Source organism: Sylvia atricapilla, chromosome 9, assembly GCF_009819655.1.
Source record: "Sylvia atricapilla isolate bSylAtr1 chromosome 9, bSylAtr1.pri, whole genome shotgun sequence".
Classification (NCBI taxonomy): domain Eukaryota; kingdom Metazoa; phylum Chordata; class Aves; order Passeriformes; family Sylviidae; genus Sylvia; species Sylvia atricapilla.
Window position 1 is genome coordinate 15,855,846 of NC_089148.1, and position 21,843 is coordinate 15,877,688.

Here is a 21,843-nt window from a genome sequence, read left to right on the forward strand (position 1 = left end):
TTAATAGATAAAAATTTAAAGAGAGATAGTCAATGAATGTACACTGAAGGCAGTGAAGGTAGGAGACATTTACACTACATGAGTATTCCCTGAATTCTCTTCCATTTTTTTCTTTTTTTTTTTTTTTAACCATTTGCTTTTATCACAGAAACCTGTGATTTTGGTTGATTTCCAGCTGTATTTTTCATCCACAGTAAGCTTCCTTCTTGCAAATAGCAGCTTAGGATGCTCACTAAAGTATTTGTAACATGGTCCTGCTCTATGATGGTTTCAGAAAGTGACACCAACTGAAAATATACTGTACAGTTGGCTTTTGTGTATAATTTATTGTAACCTTCAAATCCTTTCTTTGTTCTGGATGTTGTACTGTTCATTCCTTCCTTTTATGATTCAGTCTATGTGATTTTTACTACCATTCCATCTCAGAAGCTTGCACTTCACCATACCATTCTTTCTGAATCCCTTTGCAAAACATGGGTTTAATCTTTCAAAATGAACCTGGATATGTGTGGTATTTACAAATATTGATTCCTTGGTTAGTTTCCCAGAACATGGGCAGATACCTATACATAATTAAAAAAAAAAATAGCAACAAACCAAACCAGAGCAACCAAACAAAATAACAGAAATCAATTGCAATGAACCGCTATCGTTCATTCTTCCTTGCTTTAGTGCAATTTGCTGTAATTATCTACACTGTGGATACAGAGATGTTTGAGGTTTTGCAGTATAATACTTTACCACTCTTGTGTGGTGATTGCACAGAGCTTGCTGATATTTTGTCCCAAAGCTATGATTTCAGCTCTCCATAGTCTTGCATTTAAAAGTAGCCAATTGAGATCAGCTCCTGTGGACCTGAATCTTTCTCTTCAACTATCTGTGCAGGTACAACTTATTACTAGTTTTATGCTAACAATAAAAAGCAAAAAAATTTATTTTAGTAGAGATGGAAATATGTAGTGAAGGCTTTTTTTTTAAAAAAAATCTACATGTTATTTGCATATCTAAGATATATATTGTCTATCATTGACAGAAAATACATGTTATGCTGGAAATTGCTCCGTTATGTGTAAGAAAGGCCCAGTGGCTAGCATACAAGGTGCAAGTTCATGTCTTTCTCCTTAGCAGAAAATTTCTACTATCCATTTCTGGTTTTATGTTTTACTTATGTCAGATGCCCTGATTTATTTTCTTTGTAATGGCAAAGAATGGTATAAAAAAAGCTCAAGTGGTTCTAGTAGGTACACATATGGCACTACACATTCTCTACAGTAAAACCTTGGAATGTTCTGTTTATAGACATCCTTGTTTCCTTGTCTATGGAAAGATTTATAACTAGCTCTGTTTTCTGTCTTTTTCAATGCCATGCTTTCCTACTTTAGAAATCAATCTGTTAGATGAAGCAGTATCAAATAAATTTTTAAGATCCAGAAAAAAAATACACCTTTTTCTTTGCTGAACAGCAAGAGGCTTTTTTTACACATGGTCTTCCTCTTTTTGAAAAAACCCACAAAAACTCTCATGAGTGATCTTTCCCGTGAGCACAGCTCAGCTGGGGTGGATTGTTGTATTTGCCTCTGGGTTTGGAGGCTCTGGAGATCATCTAGTCCACGATTCACCCCCAAAGCAGAGTCACCTAGAGCACATGGCTCAAGGCTCTCTCCAGTTGTGCCTGGATGCCTCCATGGGTGGTGACATCCCAGCATCTTTGGGCCAACTGTTCCAGGGCCCAGCCACCCTGACAACAGGAATGTTTTTTGTATGTTCGACTAGAATCTCCTGTGGTTTTGTTCATGCACATTTTATCTTGGTCTATCTATCGCTGGATATCACCAAGAGTTTGCTTTCACCTTAACTCTCACCCACTCCAGTGAGGTATTTATGCCAAATCTTTATACAGGACAAAGTCTTTCTCTTGGCATTTAAAGCTGTCAGTCCAGACTTTCTCCCCTGAGCCAGGATCCACAAAGTAAATACTGCTATGTATTGCTAACTGTCTCTGAGACTTTGGCCCCTTATGTTCCCTGCTGTCCCTGCCTACCTTCTGCCTTATTAACTTCTATTCCCATTCCTTCCTCCCTGCATCTGTCTGTGGATTCTCCCCATAGGAGAGAGCAAATGTTACACAGTACAAATAAAATTGCATAAAAATGAATGTTGCCTCAAACTGCAATATTTTGGGATTGAGTGAACATAAGCAATAGCTCACTCCAGGGATAATGCTACTGATTGTGAGAGGCCTATTCAGAAGGAAGTGCTATTTAAGGTGACACTATTAGGCTTAGAGTCCAAGGGAGTGTGAATTACGTGTCATTTGTTATCCATTCGCTCCAAGACTAGAAAAATTTATGTTTCTTTGAGAAATAACTTGGCATCAGAAGTAACCCTGATGGCCACTCCACCAGTTCAGAAATGGATATGGTTGCCAAAGTTCAGATTCTTAAATTTGAAAATGCACCCACAGACAGATCTTCCTGCTCTGTGCTGTTTATTGCTTCTTCACAGGGGGTTGTTTCATTATCCTACTAGTTATCCCTAATTACTTTTACATAGCCCTTTAACAATATCACCTGTTTATTTTAAAGGTGTTTTTTTAAAAAATCCATCTTGGATTGAAAGACATCTGTATTCATAATTATTTCTCATATATCATGCTTTTGGGGAACAGAATTGCTATCTTTTGCTCAGCAAAAAGGACAAAAGTAAAAAGTACAGTTATCTACCAGAAGCAGTATCTCTCCTTAGCACAGCAGTTTTTCAGCAGAAACTTGTGCAGTCTCTTACCTTCCTTTGTTCAGATCTCTCTGTAGTGGTTTACAATTCACAGTGAGGGTTTCTTATTTCTGCCACTGGCATAAATGACTTACCCAGAACTTAACTTACATTAGTGTTAAAGGAGAATGAAGTCCTCTGTTCCTTTGCCTTTGTCTGCATTATCAGACTTACACAAACTTGGGTGTGGGTTTTGGACATTTTTTCTTTTTTTAATTTTCAGTGTTATAGATTCTCGTCATATAAATGGTGATGCTGAAGATATAAGTAAATAAATAAAATAGTGGTGTAAAGGTTGTGTCTTAGAGAAAGTCCCAGCATGATTGTGCAGAATAGAATGACCTTGTTTTGCTATTACATTTAATGTTTACAAGTGTAAAGCCAAAGACAGCACACACGAAAAAAGAGAATCTGATTCTCACATGCCAATGCCAATAATTAAATAATCACATCCCAAAAATTGAAGCACATCAGCATTTACAGTCTGTCTTTCTGAAGCCTGCAGTTGTTATTTTGCCTTATAACCTCTTCTTCCCATTGTAGCTGAGCCCTTGCTGTGTAGCTGTGTGCATGTGGTTGTTTCCAGATCTCTGTGTGAGTGCAGTATTTGCTTCCCATACAGGAGCTGTTGTAAACAGACTGATCTCTGTCAGAGGGAGTCATTCCGTACTGTAACTGATTTGCAAATGTTGAGGCCAGCCTGGAGTTCTCTGCACAAGTTCAGCTGCACTGATAGATATGGAAATCTGCTGTAGCACAATCTCTACACGCGCATTTCCACAAGTGGTGGGTTTTGTTTGATGATACACTGAAAGTCATGGATCACAAGACCTCTGTATGCAGGGCAGCATCAGAGATTCCACACAATACACTCGTGTTTTATCAAGGCTTATTGTCTGTGGAACCCCGTATCTGTTTCTGGTGTGATACTGCTTCATCTAACAGATTGATTTCTAAAGTAGGAAAGCATGGCATTGAAAAAGTGATACAGTTACTTGGTTAGCATGTAAACTTGCAACAGCTTGGAACCAAGCAACACGTGAAATGCAGATTTAACCTGTGGGTTTTTCCTAGGCCAGGAGGGTCCTTCACCTAGCAATGGCTTTAAAACATTAGTAAGTGCTTTTCTATATTGTCTACATTATCGAAGGTAGTAGCCACAAAATGGCATTTCTTTACCATAGGGACATGTAGGGTGTCTCTGCAGTAAACAAACATATGTTTGTCTTCACAGGAGAAATTCCACCAAGGAATTTTAGAGCACAGCAGACTTGTGTTCTGTAGTCAGAAACTTTCTGCAGAAGGTTCCTTTAGGGCTTCATTGCCCTTGAGTAATTTGTGGCATCTGATTCATTTTCCCCTGGCAGCTATATATGAAGATGATGCTAACAATATGGCAAAGACTTTGGAAAAGTGTCAGGGAAGAACTGATCAGAAACATGTGAAAATGCACACCCTCAGACTGACTTTAAAAACAACATTTTTTTGCACATATAGAAATTCTTATTCTCTAAATACGCATTCAACACCACAGTTAGTGTAGACATATCACTATTCCAGACTGTGATATGTACATCAGGCAGCTTTTTTAAAAGTAGCTCATACAAAATATTATTTATTTAAGCAACCTTGAAAGCAGGGTCTAATTGCTTATCATTTGACAGAGCTTACAATAGAAAAGAATTTGACATCCTTACTCACGATGAGTGGTACTTTATTCCACAATTACTCCTATTCTTTGTACTAAAAAAAAGGGATGGCAAGTCTAGAGCTATCATAAACTATGAAGAAATACAGCTTTTACACAAAGACAGCTTCATATCTACTGTTGTCAAGAAACAGGGGTTTGCTAGGAATGCTTCAGGTTACATTTGAATAGATTTACAAGAAAGAAGGGTCGATTTCAATCCTTCTGTTTCATTTAACTAGGATTTCAGCATAGATCATAAAAAGTGATGGGCTAGTGAATATTTGTATTTCAGTTTCATTTTGATCTAGCTTGGATTTGAAAATCAGAAGTGCATGACACTCTACTGAAACAACTATTAATAATTAGGAATATAATTCTTGACTTTCTAAAATGTTTGAAGCTATTGCCTTTGCTGCTGCTGCATTTGGATAATCTGATCAGTTCTCATTTTACTGATTTCTCTGTCTGGGGATATCAAGGTTTGTCAAATTGCAGATTGCTTTACTAGAACATGAGTTCCATCCATACACACACACCTGCCCTGGTACCTTTTTGCTAAAGGATACCTGGATAGCAACTTTCCCATGTAGTGCAGAGCACAGTGCTGAGCTAGAGACTGCAGCACAGAACATTATCTTTCTTTAGTGTCACCCAAGAAGGCTACGTTGTGAAGTGCTGTGTGTACATCAACTTAGTCAAATTCACGGAATTACAGAAAATAGGATAAGAAAGGATTTCTGGAGATACCAAGTTTGTAACTGTGCCCCTGGCAAGATTGTTTATAACTATGATTTCAAACAGAAAGCTGCTTAAAGTCTAACCCGAATCTAGCTACCACCCTGCTAATGTAGAGAGATGTGAAGAATCCTTTGCAGCATATTTTACATATTTGGAAACACTTTTCACAGCTCCTCCATTTTCTCCTCTTCTCTCTTCCCTTCCCCTTCCCCTTTTTTTCTATTGCTGGTTAATTTTTTCTATGGCATGGATTATTCTTTTTGCTTTTTCTGGGCTTTCAGCAGCAGATCCAAATCTGTGCTGAAGTCAAATTCGCAGACTGAATTTACTATCAGTGCTGCTGAATAGAGTGAAAAGATAGTTTTAAAACCCTTTATGTATGTCTCAGGATTATGTTTGCTTTTTTTAGTTGCTAAAACCTGTATTGATGATTTTGCTGCCACTTGAGCACAAATTTGTGACTTGTAACTCTGAAGTTGACTGCCATTGTCACTGAAGGCTGCCCCACTTTAGGAAGTTAAAGCATCAATTAAATTAGTTAAATGTTTATATTGCTGTCATCTGGCCAGCAGAAGGGATGTATCTTTGTTGGAACAGAAATCTACAGAAATCAAAGGTTATGCACAGAATAAGATTACAGTATGATAATCTCATTACTTGAATTGGGAGGGGGATGCTGAGATTAAAAAGAGAGAGAAATGGAATGCAATGTAGACCAAAACTGATATTTGTTACAGAGAAAACACAAATGGAAGAAATTAGAGGAGACATGCCTGATTTGAACTTCAAAACAGTGAAAATAGCATTTCATTTCTATTTTTATTTCAAACCACATCCAAGAAAAGGAATAATGTAGATGGAGACAAAAAGACACTTCTAAGTGCTTTTCTTTTCAAAATTTTTTCTAGTGAGAGATGGATGGCAGGGGATTTTATGCCCCAAACAGAACTTAAAAGTGCTTTTGCTTTTTTAATCCCATCCTTCGACTGAGAAAAGGAGAGAGAGAAGCAGACAAGGTGCCTGACACATCATTTCTAAGTGATTTCTGTCCCAAAAGTATTCAAAAGACTGATAGAAGAATTTTTTTCTGTTGGATATTTATTTTTTCTGTGACTTGGCAGAAATGAAGTGAGAAGATGAAGGGAGACATCTCTTGCTTATGGAGCAGTATTAAATACCTGACTGTAGCTTTAGTTGTGAGGAAGATTGGAAGGATAACATTCTCTATTTTTGGCATGGCATGTTACAGAATTTTATTGTTATGTCTTAAGTATTCGTAATTGCGGGTCTCTTGTTTCAAAGTAAGTAGCTAAGCCTCGTCAGGGAGCAAATCCCAAGTCAAATTGTTTCATGCATAAAAAAAGACAGTTTGGAAGGCAGGAGTCATTAGAGGGAAAGGATTTTTCATTTTAGTTATGAAACTTAATTTGTTTTCACTATCTTCTCTCCTTTACATCTCTAAAATATTGATAGAGGTTATAATTTCTGATAGTGATGTTGATTGTGGCGTGTAAGTAGGATCCAACAGCTGAAACTGATAGTGTAATATCGTGATGGGGGCCTATCACATAGAGACAAGATTAGAAGGTGCAGCTGAAAGAGTGGATAATTGGTATAAAAGAGAATCTTGCATCTGAACAGGCCTGAAATTAGGGAAAGTTCATATCTACGTGCAAGTTTCACAGCTCTCATCCAAGTTGTGAATTTTGGCAGTGATGTTTCAAGTGCGAGGACTGAGCAGCACTGTGTGATCATAGGGATACGGATGAGAAGGGAGCCCTTCCTCAGCAATATAGCTGAGTACCAACTAAGCACATGGATTTTAATCCTGCCAGAAAGTGATTCTGTCTCCTGTTGCTTCATGGCAGATCCTGCCTTTCCTATTTTGGAGTGCTTTCCATCTCTGGCATTAGTGACGACTCCCATCAGACACCTGTGGTCTCTCTGCTGATGGCTGATTGATCATACATGCAAGGCAGAGAAACAGCTTTACAAACCTTTGATCAGTGTCCACAAGTAGAGTATGTTTTATGCATTAAATTTGATTCAAGGATTTTAGAACCGAGGACTGCTTTCTCTTTAATGAAAGTTTCAGAGTCCTCAGAAAACTGTGCAAATTTTTTGTAGATGTCTGTACTTTGTCAGTTTGGGGTTTTTTTAATAAACCTTTTTTCAAAAACAGTTGTTCTCACTTTTTCTTGAAGTTTTTCCAGCTGCTGATAGTGTTCAAAATAGCTCTGCACTACATGGGATCAAAACAGTTTTGGCATTAAAATAAAGCACAGTGTTAACTGTTTTGTTTCAACAATAAAATGGGAAATAAATGAATAATTTTGGAAAAATCATTGTATTATCAGTTAGGCAGTACTGGGGAATTAATTTGTGAGGTGTACTGGTTATCTCCACAGTTAATTGCATTTTGATTTGAAATGTGTGGATGTGGAAGTAAACAGCAAAGTGTTTAATAGTCACTGGATCTGGGTCACCCCAAATAGCATTTGATCCCCCCATATCAAATGGTTTGTGGGTTAGAAGAGTGTTCTGGGAATTTCAAGGCAAGATAACAGCCATGCTCTTCACATTTAACTCGTTAATCAACAGGTAAGAAGAAGGAGAAATATCTTGTCAGACATTTGTCTGGTCAGGTATCCATGAGCAGCAGCCAGATGCTTTGCCCTTTCCAAATGCACTCTGAAGAAGAATGGAGCTGTGCTCCTTGTTTTGCTCATTAGATAGCATTATCTCTGTGGAATGCCAGTTCATATCTCCTTGTGCTGTGTGTGGTGCTCACATATGGGATTTTAATAACCTTCATGCTGTGCAATGAATTCATAAACAGGGCTTATAGAGGAAAAGCACCACAGGACTTTATTTTTTAATTATTGCTCTTTTGAAAAACAGGGTCTGCAGGATTTTTGCAGGGGTCTTGTGACATAGTCAGCAATTGTTTTGCTGCTGCCGTGAGGTTATTCCAAGAGGAGGGCATAAATACAGTATTTACCTATAATACACTTTTTTCAGAATGGATTTTCAGTATCCTACATTTCATAGCCACTATAATTCTGCTGTTTTATAGGTGGAATTTTGAAAGTCTGGTGGTATGGGAGTTTTCCCCATTTTTCTGGAATGTATTGTTCACTTGATTTCTTAGAACATACCTCTCCATCCCTCCTTCTCAGCCTGTGAAGCCAGAGTTCACTGCTCAGTGGACACTAGCACATGGCAGCAGATTAGATTTCTGTTCTGAAAAGAACCTATTCATTCTGAATCGATGGGGTTTCTTTTCTTTCTTTTTACCCTCTTCTCACTGGAGTCCATTTGAGTCACCACTTCTGCATCTCAGCCATGTTCCAGTGCTGGTGAGGAAGGCACCACTGTTAGTAGAGCTAAAAGGAGTAACAAAAATTCCCAGCACTGGTCTCCAGGTATTGTGTGGTATTTATCACTTTCTATTCACTGCTCTCAGCCTTAGAAAGCAGACCTATAAGGAGACTCAACAAACTTAGCTTTCTCTACAAACACCTATAAAGTAATGAGTCTGCACTGTTGGGTACAGCCATTGTAGCAGTCCAGGACCTGTTTCACACATGCCAGGAGGGAAATTGCACTGTGTTGCCTGCCCACGACCTGTGCCACAACCTGTGGAAATAACCTGTGGTCATTCTGAATTCCAGTCTTGTAACTGTGCCTAATAATATTTTATCTGGAATAAAATTTATTAGGAGTAGATTCTGTGCAGGATTCTCATAGGACATGCAGATCAAATCTTTAGCCCATTTTCATTTTAGGAATGTTTCTCTCTCCTGCTGCATTTTGTATGACTTTGTGTGTGACAGGCAGTAGAAAGAGCCAAGAAGACACAAGAAAAAAAAAAGAGAATATTTTTTCACTAATTATTCAATTTTCAGTATTTTGTTGTCATTTTGAATTTTTTTTTATTTCTAAAAAAGTTCCCCAGCACATTGAATAGTCCTCATTATTAGAAATGTGTGCTTTTTCATTAAAATTCATTGAGCTTCCCCTTGGTTTTTCATAGATAGAACTATAGAATTACTGAAAAAAGTATGTTGGAAATAACCTCGGGAGACCATCTTGTCCAACATCCACTATAAACAAGACTAACGTCAAGGTTAGGTCAGGTCTGTGCCTCTTCAAGCTTTGAAAATTTCTAGGAAAAGAGACTCTAGAGTCCTTTGTTTCAAAGCTTAATTGCCCTCTGTCATAAAAGTGTGTTTCCTGAAAAAAGGATTCTTTTGTAATGGTAGATATGTAGTCCATGAGATTTATTTTCCTCAGCTCATCTGCCTTGTTCTTTTTTAGCCATGAGAACACTGTGACTGTCTGACACCATGTATGATGGGGTAGCTGAACACAGACACACAAACATCTTCATGCTGCATCTATAATTCTACAGTTGTATGACTCAGAGAGAGGGGATGCCAAAACTTGCACATTTGCTGTGTAAATATTTTCTTAGAGTTAAATTAATACCTAATCTAGACCCTCCATCTCTCTCACTTGCTCATTTTGCTGTTGTTAATACATATGTACTTGTATGTGCTTTTTTTAAAGTCACTAAGCAAATGAGAACATAGAACTAACGTTGAGTATGGAAAAGTTTTCCATTGTATACATTTGTTCTGGGTTGACCAGACAACAGGACAACGTTGTTCACAGAAATGAAGAAATTATTATTTCTATGCTTTTCCTTGAAATAAGCTGTAACCTGGACACCTGTTTATTGCCTTTGGATGATAGTTTTGTAATTATTTGACTTCAGTTGATTTTTTTTTTTTTCTTACTCAGCTGCATCCCTGGGTCCCTCAGACCTTCTTTGTGGGAGTGAAGTGGAACTTACCCTCTCAGTTCCCAGTGTGCAGCTGTGACCTGCTGGTAGCTTGAGGTGCAACAGAGCCTGTAGAATGGAGCAGCATTGCTCCAGGAGGAGGATGAAATGAGAGGCACAACTTGTTTGTTTAGAAGGCAGTTATCAGTATTCCATGATCTCTTCTCTTTCTGGACCCTCAGCTGAGATGTATTCTGCCATATTCATTGCAAGCCACAGCAGACAGATGCTCTCAGAGGACACTGATTTTCTTTCTCACGTTGCTCTCCCCAAGAACCTGTTTTGTCAGAACCATGGTAGTCATTGCTGTATCAGAGTGAGTTACAGAGCCACTGATGAGCCTAGGTGTTGACCTTTAAGATTGCTTTTCAAGTTCCAAAGATCCTGCTGTAATTACAGTCCTTGGAAGCATTGGAAATCACAAGCTACATTAAAGCCAACAGTCTAAAAGAACAAAATGAAAAAACCTACACAAACTCTGTGCACTCACAAGCAGAGTGGAAATGCAGAATCTGATGCCAGCCTGTAAGGTAATGTGGCCTCTAAGGCTTCCATTCCAGAGGGAGACTTGGGGCAGGAAATAGTTTCAGTCCATCCAGCCCAGAACATCAGTATGTGTGCTCACACACAGAGAAGGAACACTCTATTCTGGCTTTGTCAGCAGAGAACTTACATCAGGAAAACACTTTGCATCCTTTTCATGGGTTGAAGCAGAATCACAGCTGAAAGGCCTTGTGGAGGTCTTTTACCTCCTTGTGGTTTGTATTGTTTGCATGATTCTGTAATCTAGTCCATCCCTGAACTGCAAATCCAAATTTCTCTTCTCAAAATTCCTGTGTTAGGTCAAGTCTTGGGTGACGTCAGTGGGAGTTTTACTATTAACTGTAATGGAGGCAGTGAGTGTGCCATAGATTTACCCAGCAAGTCAGCATGGAGGTACACTGCAGTGGTATTTTTCTTTTGAAGATGTATGAAGGACTAAAAAATAATTTCTCTCTTAAAGATTTAAATTATAGGTAGAAGAGCTATATGATTATAAATACCCATTTTGGAAGTAGTGTTGTTTATATCTTGCAACTATGTCACTGTCAGGCCAGACTAAATAGTGGAGAAAAGATTGATAGGGTTTATTATTTTCATCTCTTAATATGATTTTGTTTTGCAACTGCTTCTAGCATATTTCACCTCTTAACTGAGCAGCTCCTTTGTGTGTGTGTGTGTGTTATTCAGTGCCTTGGTTTTGTTCTGAGCTCTATGTGGGGATGTACACACCTGCACAAGGCCCTTGACTTCAGTCACATTTGGCAGAGACCACTGAGTTCAGGGGCTTTTCTCCAGTAAAGGCTTTTAGGTGAGGGGTGAATGGAGCTGGTTTGGGATGTGGCAGGAGCAGGAGCTGCGCTGTCAAGCTCCATGAGTCAGGAGAACCGACACAGAAGGATCTTTGAATTATTTACAAGTCACTTAACCCCAGCGGTTTCCACTTGAGTTTCTGCTTACCGAGTTATTGCAGGTGTTGTTAGTCCATGACACAAGCTGTTGTCTGCATGAAACCTGCACTGATTGAAGGGTGGTTAGTGGACCACCAAGGCAGTGGTGAGAAAGCAGTCAGAAGACAGTATTAGTATAGTGATTTTTTTTTTTTTAAAACAGAACTTCATAGCTTTCATTAATGACTTAGAAAAACATAAAACACATCTTCCTAATTATTTAAGCAGAACTTTCCAATCCAGTTTAAATTTTTGTTCTAGTGCCCATTGCCATACTGTTTGAAATCTCAGGTGTCTGAGAAAATGATGGTTTAACCTTGTACGTTTCTGCAATTGAAATGATTTTATGATCTTAAAATTATGATCTTAAAATTAAAACAAATTATTTAAAATCAATTATTTACAAACAAAAAATTATTTTTTAAAAAATTAAAAATTTTGACTAGCGCTTTCCAAGTAAAATTTTGACCTGAAATGACATTTTTAGGGAAAATTGTGGACATTTTTACAGATGACAGTCCTAGGGTGCTAGTGCAAATATTGCCAATGTACCAGTGAAAGTAAATGAATGTGGCCAGAAGCAGCTGTGTATTCTCTTATAGATAAGGCATCCTGCAATTAAAAACTCTGGACTCAGAAAGCTTCTTAAGGCTTATTTTGTCCGATGAAAAATGCCACTGGTTTTAATGCTATTGTGATAAACCATATTCTTATTCCTACCATGAATATTATATATTTTTTTTATTTCAGAAAAATGGATAATTAGCATTTTTACTTATCACTTTCCTTCCATGCATACAAATAATTTGTCAGATGGACCACCAAGAGAGACAAAATTAAATAATAGGTCTAGACAGCATGAAACCAAAATAAATTAGAGGTTAAGCTTCCAGCCTGTTGGGTGGCTTTTCTGGGGAAAGAAGTGGAGGGCTTAATACAATGAAGTTTTTCTGACAGTTTTTGCTGCCTACCTTTGTATTGTTTCCCCATATCAAATCCCAAATAAATTGACCTGAAATAAGATGTGAAATTCATATTAGAAGTCCCCTAGTTTATTTGTGAGTCTAATTTTTTCAAATGTATTTAGATTAGAGGCCTAACAGGCATTACTACATCTGTGATTCAGCCAACTAAGTTCCTAGATAATGGTCCATGATTAATGGTGAGTGCTGATAATAGGAGGTTATTAGAGAAAGCAAACTTGGAACAAATCTGCTGTATACATTATATACTTTACTGCCATCTGTGGGTATTTATAATAAATACAAATTAAAGACAGCGGTTAGAGAAACCCATGTTCTCCATATGTGACAGAGAATTCCTTGGACATAGTCCTCCAGTAGGCACCTTCACTGTAGGAATTCCCATTAATTTTTTTGCAGAGATACTTAGTATTACTTGCAGGGAAAAAACAGTTTTTGTGGATAGAATTCTTCTGGCCTTGGTTGCTGTCAAGGTTGTCTTTCTAGAATCCACCCTGTAAGGAAGGATTATGTGTTACATGTTACCTCTGCTCTGCTGCCACACACTTTATTGGGTGTGAAAAATTGTTTTTGTCCTTTCATACTGAGATTCATTCACTATTCAGCCCGTGTGCTAACAGGACGTTCCTCCCTTTTATGCCACCTTGAGTAGTGACATTTTACCTCCTTGTGGTTTGTATTGTTTGCTGAGCAAATATATCTGTATAGGGAAGAAACAATTGTTATCTTCCTTATTACTAAATGTAAGAAGCAGAAAAAGAAATGTGATACAGAGAATTGCAGAAGATAAGTTAGAGCGAAATATTATGATACCAATAACCTGCTGAATCAAGTGACATGTTTTGCTGGTAGCAAATGTACTGTTGCAAATACAGTTCTGCAGCAGAGTGACCAAAGGGGTGCCATTGTTGGGATCAGCTTGTGCTGTCTCCTGAGTTGTTTGTGCTGTTTGATGGACAGTGTCTGGTTTACATGGTGTTTTTCCAGTAACTTCTGTGCACAAAATTCAAGAGTCATCACGCAGTGCTGAGGGCAGGTGAGCAATGTGGTGGATGTTAAGATAAATGACTTACTGGATTCAGCATTCAGCAAGCAGTATTTGGTTGGAAGAATTCCCGGCTTTTGAACTATTACAAAGTCATGATATTTTAAACCCTGTGTGTTTGTAAATGGGTGATAGATGAAGTGTCACAAACACTCTGGTTATTTATGGTCATCAGCTAAACCTCTGGGATGAAGTTAGGAATACTCTAGAACTAATGTATTTTGTTTGGTTTTCCATTTTGTACAGCTGTGAAGCTAATTTTTTCATAGGCTGTTTTTCAGAGTGAATGCTGTTTTAGTGGCTACTTTGTGAACTTGCCTTTGTAGGGTGTGCTTGATGGAGTTTGCCTCCCTTCCATAACAATTCAGTCCTCAACAGTGTTTCACAGGAGCATTTACACATATGTTCTTGCTTGTACTTGTATTTTTGTATTTATATCTATATATAAATATATATAAATTTATTATATTAAATATAATATATAACTATAACTATAACATATAAATATAACATATAACTATATAATATATAAACATAATATATTATATATTTTTATATAATATATATGTATATATAATTTATTATTTGTATATATAATGCATATATATATATATATGTATATATACATATCCCAAAGAGTATTCTGCTTTTCTTGCAGTTCAGAGGTGTTCATTATGTGCATCTGGAGGTGCAGACATCTGCATGCCTACAAACTATAGTACTGTATGCTGGACTGAACATATCCATTTTCATCTGTTTTCGACTTGGGCAATTGCAGTGTAAAGGACAAAAGCTTTTCTCTCTGCCTGTTCATTCCTAAATTATTTGATTGGCATATCTGATGAACTTTCCTTCACAACAATTAGTTTATAACTTAACAAACATCTTCAAGAGTTTTGGCTCTTCTTTGCTGGATAGCATTCCCAAGCATTATGGTTTATCTTCTTGGCTATATATATATCAGTATTTTGCTTTTTCTCAAATCCTTCTTTCCCTTACAGGTTTGCCTTTTAAGCACTAAACTACATTTTACCCTTTCATAGGTGTCTCAATTTTTTTCTGTTCTCTCCTCTCTTCTGTGTGCTCTTTCCAGTTATTTCCTCCCCCTTCTCTGACATGATCCATTCATGTAAATAAGAGCACGTCCCTTCTGCCACCCTGCCTAGGGGCAGGACGTTTTGCCAGGGACACGAACAAAATTGGGTTTTCTGCAGACTGACTGAGAGTGCACATGCAGGACAGGTCTTCACATCCTTCAGGAAATGCCTTAAGGCAAAACTTTCTTCTCCTGCAACTCTCTCAGTGCCCAAAGTCCTTCAGAGCTGTTGACCATCAGCCCTCCAGAGCTCTGCCTCTCCCGGGTCCTTCTGTTGTACTTGAAGCCCTGAATCTGGCAACTTCCTTCCTTCACTAACCCTCCATGCAGAGGCAGAACAGTTTCTTCTGCTCTTATTTGCTCCCTGCCACCTTTCCATTTTTAAGTCTTTTTTACCAATAGAGCCATAAAGAGTGTTTCGATAGCTTATTATTCCAGAAGAAAATACTAGTGTAGGCTTATTCAAAAGGTGTCATTTTCCATAAAGTTTCAGCTGGAAATCAGGAAAAATGAAAGAAATGAAAGGGACTGTTTTGTTAATACGAACTCCCATTCTTTCACTTTTTCATAATAAAGCAAAATGTTCAATTGGAGGAGCATTTTAGCTCCATTTTAGAAAATTACTTAGGTAGAATTTTTGAAAAATAGAAAGTTAAAATATTTTGATCAAGGTGGACATAGCGTTTAGTCACTTTTAGTAAATTTTGTTTTATGAGATTATCATGAGGGGTATTATCTTTGACTTTTCAATTTTTCCTTGTAGTAAAGTAGTGGAAAATACCTAAAATAAACAGCAAGACCTGGTTTTATTCTTTATTGGTTATATACTTCATTCTTTCTACTCAGAATTTTCTCATATATATTTGAGGCACTTGATTTTGGCTCTTGGTATCATGAGATTACTTAATTCTTGCTTTGTTTCAAAGCTGCCTATATTGCTCCCAATAGGAGCATCAAAATCAACAGCATTCTCGTGAACATTTGCTCTGCTATATATTGAAAGAGGTAGGAGCTGGCATGGAGCTGTCTGGAGCTGTCTCAAAAGTGAGAAAGATGACACTGCATCTCTTTGCACTGTGGTTTGTGTTTGGAAGGTTTGAGTTTCTGGTTTGGGTTATTTTTTTTCCCTTTTCATGAGAAAAAAAACCTAAAGTGTTTCAAAAATACACTTGCTGGTTGAAAGTTTAGATGAGATTGGGTGAGTTTAGCACACAAGTTTCAACCTCTGCCCAGAATCCAAGCTTCCTTTGTTTTCCTGTCTCTTTACCACTGACATGAGGAATCCACAAGATACTTGTTCAAGCAAAGGCCTTGTACAGCCCCTTTAAGGAGCTGTAACAAGAGCTGCAAATCAAACAGTTCTGTAACAACTGGGTCAGTGTATTTAGAAAGACTTTCAAACGTGGTTATTTATTCAGTCTCCTGCTGTAAGATTAGCCCCATTATGTGCCTCCTATGCATTCCCTTCCAATTCATTCAATTTAAATAGAAATTTTCTGCTAGAACTCATGTACATATCAGAGACATTCATCTAAATAAAATATCCCAGGCACTTGAGTCTCAGGAATAGTCTTATGAAGAACAAGATCATATTCTATTTATTTGGAAATGGGATGCATGTTGACATTGGACTTATTTCAAAATAATGTCAAAATGTTAAAATCTTTATGAAATCTTAACATTAAATTTTATGAAGACAGAAATCTTAACATTAAATTTTATGTTTGATGGGATGTGATGCTGAGGGCTAGGACCAAAATCAACTAGTGAAGATAAAAAACCACCATATTGCCATCGTGAGGAAGAGGGAACAAACACAAACTCAGGGTAATCAGACCTGTCTTTTTTATAATTTTTATCATTTTTTGCTTGATGTTAGTAATATAATGTGAGTTATATATACAGTGCTGTACTAATTTGGTAGTTCTTGATGGGCAAACACACAAATACTATCTTTCTTTTTTTTTAATGTGCTGTATTTTTTCCTAGAGAAGCTTGGCAAGTCTTCTCTCCTAGTCAGAGGTTTGAAGAAATTGAGTAAGTAGATAGATAAAACCAGCTTGTTTAATCACTGAAACACAGGAAAAATTAAAATACATTTTTTGCTTGTTAAGTAGAGAAAAGCAATAAAAACAATGCCAGACAGTTAATGCTTCTCATGTACCTTTCATTTCGAAGACCTCAAAAGAACATCAAGAAGAATAAAGGCAAAATCTATTCCCTATTGGCATCATTATAAATGTTGTATCCTCTAAAACTCTAAAGACATCCAAGAAGAGTAGAAGAATAAATGGCATTGAAATAAAGGAAGTGTCTCTGGAGCTTTGTTCAATCGGCTTTGTTAGAATTCACTCAAATAAGATGATTATAAGAAAAGATCTCATTTGTTTCAACATTAAAGGAGCAAATTAATATGTGGCAAGCTGCTAATAATTGCCTCATTATGTAGTGAATGGGCATTGCGTCCAATTTACAAAATTACAATCATATTGTTAAGGTAACAATTGAGAAAGTTTAGTCTGAGTTTCCTAACTATCTGCATGATTAGTTGTGGGATTCAGAGTGGAACAGAGTTGGTGGTTGGAGAGAGCACACTGCTGGTCTATAGTGCTAAGAAGCCACAAGAGAAATTCAGCTTTTCATTAGTGGAAATTCCATCTGCAGTGGTCTCTTGAGCTGGATTTGGTCCAGCTGAGGAGTGAATCTGGCAGTCTCTGCTGAGACCTCAGCTTGGCTACTGTCTGGACCGTCCAGACATTATTTTGTGGTTCAGAGACCTGGCCTGAGATCATTCCCACATGCACCTCAGCAGATGTACAGGGCTGTGGCTGGGAGATTTGGCGATCCAAGATCTGTCCCATTGGGAAACCCACCCATACAAATGATTCTGCAGCTGGAATTTCAGTCACCTGGTGGAGACTTTGGAAATGGTGGGGGAGTTGTCAAATTTGGAAAGTAAGCAATTTTCCAAATAATGAAATCCTGTGTGGAAGAGAATCATGTTTTGTGACCTACATCAGTTGGATTTGCTTGTGACCTTTTCTAATTCTGGCTGATTTTGTTATTTAATGATTTGACCTTTGATTCTGTGAAGCCACTTCAGTGCTAAATGCAAAGATTTAATAACTAGAACTGTTTGATAAGTGACCTTTATTACACAGCTATTTCTCTTTGCTAGAGAAATGGCACTGTTTTGCGAGTTCTAATTCACAGTTTTAATTATCTTTTCTATTGTCTGTAAGCTTGCACAGGAAATGGAAAGGTCAGACATTTCATTTTCTTTACTGATTAAAATATAAGTGTTCCTCAACAGTTACAATGTATCATTCAGGAAAAAGATGGGTCTATTTGTCAGAACCATACCCAGCTTCTCTGCTGAGGACTTCTTCACCCTTCTGGTCAGCAACAAAATGAGCAATTTTCTAACAGCAATTATAACTCGGTCTCCTTGGTGTTTAGAGGTGAAATAAATGTCTAAGTACATGAAAAGAGAAGAAAACTTGAATGGTTCTTAATGTTTTTGTCTTTAACTCGTGTATCTATGGTGCAAGTGAATGAGGATCTTGTGAGAGGTCAACCTTGGCCTGATGTTCTGGGTCCACAGAGGATAAGCAGTAACAGCACAAGTTCCTGTGGGTCCTGCCAATCTGCTTCAGTCCCACTGCTGCTGGATCATCTCTGCAGATGAGAGGGCAGCCTGGACTGCTTGGCACACCCATTTGTATTGTATGTGGGTTCATGTGTGTCATCTAAACCACCCTTCTCTGTGTGTCTGTGGCACTTACAAACCAACACCACAAACTGGTGGCCTGTCTCCATATGGTGTTCAATGAGTGAATATTGTTGTGTGTTTTCTTATATGTTGATATGATGCAAAAAGATGAAGACAGTGGATGATTCTGGAGTCGGTGGAATATCTGTCATGGATGTCAGTTAGTCTCCTTACTCTGTCTGGGATTTCTGTTGGGAAATATGCATATTGGGACATATAAAATCTCTCTACATTGTAAAAAATATTTATTGTGAGATAGAGCTGGGAAGGGGTTAGCCTCTGACTCTGTTCAAGAAGAGCAGATTATATGTTGACCTAGTGTAGACATTCAGTATTATGAAAGCACTTTATAAATTGGAGCAAGATAAATGAATCACAACAAAAGAGCTAGAAAATCAGGGGACACAGTTGCAGAGTGAGTGTACTCAGCTTATTCAAGCAGAACAGTTGCACTCAGTGAATAGAAAATGTGCAATGAATTTCTAACTAAGGTGAGAAAATCAAACAATTCTAAATTTAAGAGAGCAGCTCCATTTTAATGGAGAAAGAAGAATTTAGTGAAAAAAGTAGCTCTGAGGATGAGACAAATTTAAATGGAACCAGATTCTTGACCAAATTGGCTTTTCCTATCTAGCAGTTTCATATTCAGCGTTTGTTAGTTTGAAAGTTCACCCTGAAAGCTATAAATTAATCTACTGGGACTGTAACAATTCACTTCATGCTAGGATATGAGTTATGCCTGTGGATTTGTTAAGGTCACCCAGCCATGTCCTCATAATGTATCTTAGAGAGAATTTCTGTAAGTAAGCAGTAAACAGAAAGACTGCTGCGTTCAGCTGCTTCTCCTGGGATTTCATCCCTGCTGTCAGAGAGCTGTGCAGGACAGCTCTCTAAAACTATAACAGTTATAAAAAAATGCATGGTGTTCTGTAAAGGAAACACTGACAATGCTTTTGCATTCAATCAGGAATCTTTAGCTACTGATGAAATGAGGAAAGAATGTTTTCCCTAACCAAATAACTAAAATTCTCGGTGACCAGGGTTACAACAGCCACATAATGAAATCAAATCAATCACAACAGAGAAATCAAAGCTTTGAAATTGTGAGATTTACTGCATGAATCTTGCAGCATGCACCTTAATTCAGTACAATATTTGACCCCCAAAGATGAGACATTTTAGCTTTCTTCAGATGTTTGTCTCTTGTCCTTGCATTATTCCCCTTGATCAAAGAATTCAGTTTTTTGTCAGCAGTGGCATCCTAGGGTTATAGTGGTCAAATGTAGGCAGGCTATTCATCCACATCAGCTAAATGAGGTGTGATTTTGAAGAGAAATAACCACAAGTCTGATCAGGAAAGTACCTAGAATCCTGTCAGAGTAAATGTCCAAAGAACGTGAAGGGAATTCTTCCTAAAAAAAATATTAAACTGAGGTCAGTGGCTCCCGGTTGTGAGCATGACAGAGGATCAAGTCTATGACCATACAAAAAATTGTAGGTTATCTCTGACCTGGATGATCTTTGGTAGGATTGTTTTTTTGGGTTTTTTTTGATGGATCTAGTTTTTATTTGATTTATATTTTTAACTGAACTCTTTATACAATCCAATTTAAATAGAGGGCATTTGCTTTTAGTCTGTAGGTACAAAAGAATGAAAGGACATTTATTCTTTATACTCTGACAAAAGGGAACATCAGATAGGTCCTTATATCTCTGTTAGATAGATATTTTCTATTTTCAATTCATACTGGAGTAATAGCACCCTAGAACTTGGTCAGAAAATACTGTCTTTGACTGTAGTTTTCTTAGGATTAAGTTCCTAGTTCAGGTGTCACCAGCCCATCTGCCTCTCATTTTCCATGGATTATAACCACACTCTGGAGAGAAAAACATATTCCTCTGTCCACATCTCCTTTCCAACTGTAGGATTTTCATACTGTTAGATTGCTTTTTAGATTTACATCTCACATTCTACTTCTGTCACCAATTTGTGAACTATTCATTTAGACAAAACCACAGTTAATGTACAGTTAAACTTCCAGCATTACTTTTTCAGTAGGTTGTTTTCTATTGTTGACAACACCTTGTTAAAAGAGAAGCCATTGATCTGAATATTGCTTTCTGCTGCTTCTTTATTTCCTTGTTTTTTTAGTGAAAAGAGTAACGTTTGGAGGGAGAAAAGGAATGATTATTTGTATAGTTGACTTTGCAAGGCAGGAACAAAGATTGGAACAGCCTGTTTCACTGAAAAGGTTTGCATTCATAGCTTTGTAGTGGTAGAGTTTTCAAGCAGCTCTGCCACACGGAGATTGTGGTTTTGCTTTTTAAGGAGAAGCATCGCTATGAATTTAATGTACTTTACCTGTTTTTCTTTTAACTGAATTTTCGGTCTTCAAGTTTTACAGAGAAAATCTTGTAATATATAATATATATTGTTTCCTGTCTTCCAGCCTCTACAACTTGACTGTGACCTCTGTGCCATTGTTTCAAACTCAGGACAGATGGCTGGCCAGAGGGTGGGCATCGAGATAGACAAGTCCTCCTGCATATGGAGGATGAACAATGCTCCCACAAAGGGCTATGAGGAAGATGTTGGGAAGAGGACAACTGTGAGAGTGGTCTCTCACACGAGTGTGCCTCTACTGCTTAAGAATCCTGAGTACTTCTTCAAAGAAACCAACAACACCGTTTACGTGATCTGGGGTCCTTTCCGAAACATGAGGAGGGATGGAAATGGCATTGTGTACAACATGCTGAGGAAAACTGTTGACAGCTACCCAACTGCCAAAATCTACGTGACAACGGAGAAGCGCATGAGTTACTGCGACGCGATATTTAAACGGGAGACAGGAAAAGACCGGTAAGTCTTAAACGTGGAGAACAATTATAATGTTTGACAAAAGATACGTGAGAAAAGTCCATGCAGGATGTCAGCTACTAAATGAGTCCCAGATATGTTTTTAATGGATTGTTGTATGGGTTTGACTGTTATAAGTACTTGATGAGGCAGCAGCTAGGCCCCATTTACCCCACCTACGCTACCTTCTGTTCATTCCATTTCTGTTGGCTTGAATCCCAAAAATATTGGATGTCTTCCTGAAATGTTTTCAAAGCTGTGTGTTGTTTTCAGCTCAATTTACTATTGATTAAATTGACATTTTATTTGAAGAGGATAATCCTACACAAACAACATCTCCAAATGCACAACCTCAGGATAATTCTGGATATTGCATTTTCTTCGCTGTTGAGATTCACTGTAGCTTTTCTTCAAACACAGACCTCAGGGTTATTTCTTCAAGCGTTATTTCTGTTTCTTGGTGAAAACGGGTAATCAGAAAGACTGGAATATATTTATGTTTCTACCTGTATTATGCTGAAATTCTAGTTTTCCATTCTTGATAATGTGTATTT

The 21,843-nt window shown here is 37.6% G+C and overlaps 1 protein-coding gene across 1 annotated transcript in view; it reads left to right on the forward strand.

The window, feature by feature from the left end:
* The window catches only part of ST6GALNAC3 (ST6 N-acetylgalactosaminide alpha-2,6-sialyltransferase 3), a 215,268-nt gene that overhangs the window by 120,743 nt on the left and 72,682 nt on the right, over positions 1-21,843 (forward strand). The window contains exon 3 of the mRNA XM_066325073.1: positions 20,883-21,292. Within this exon, the coding sequence (XP_066181170.1) occupies positions 20,883-21,292 (410 nt within the window). The remainder of the gene's footprint in view (positions 1-20,882; positions 21,293-21,843) is intronic.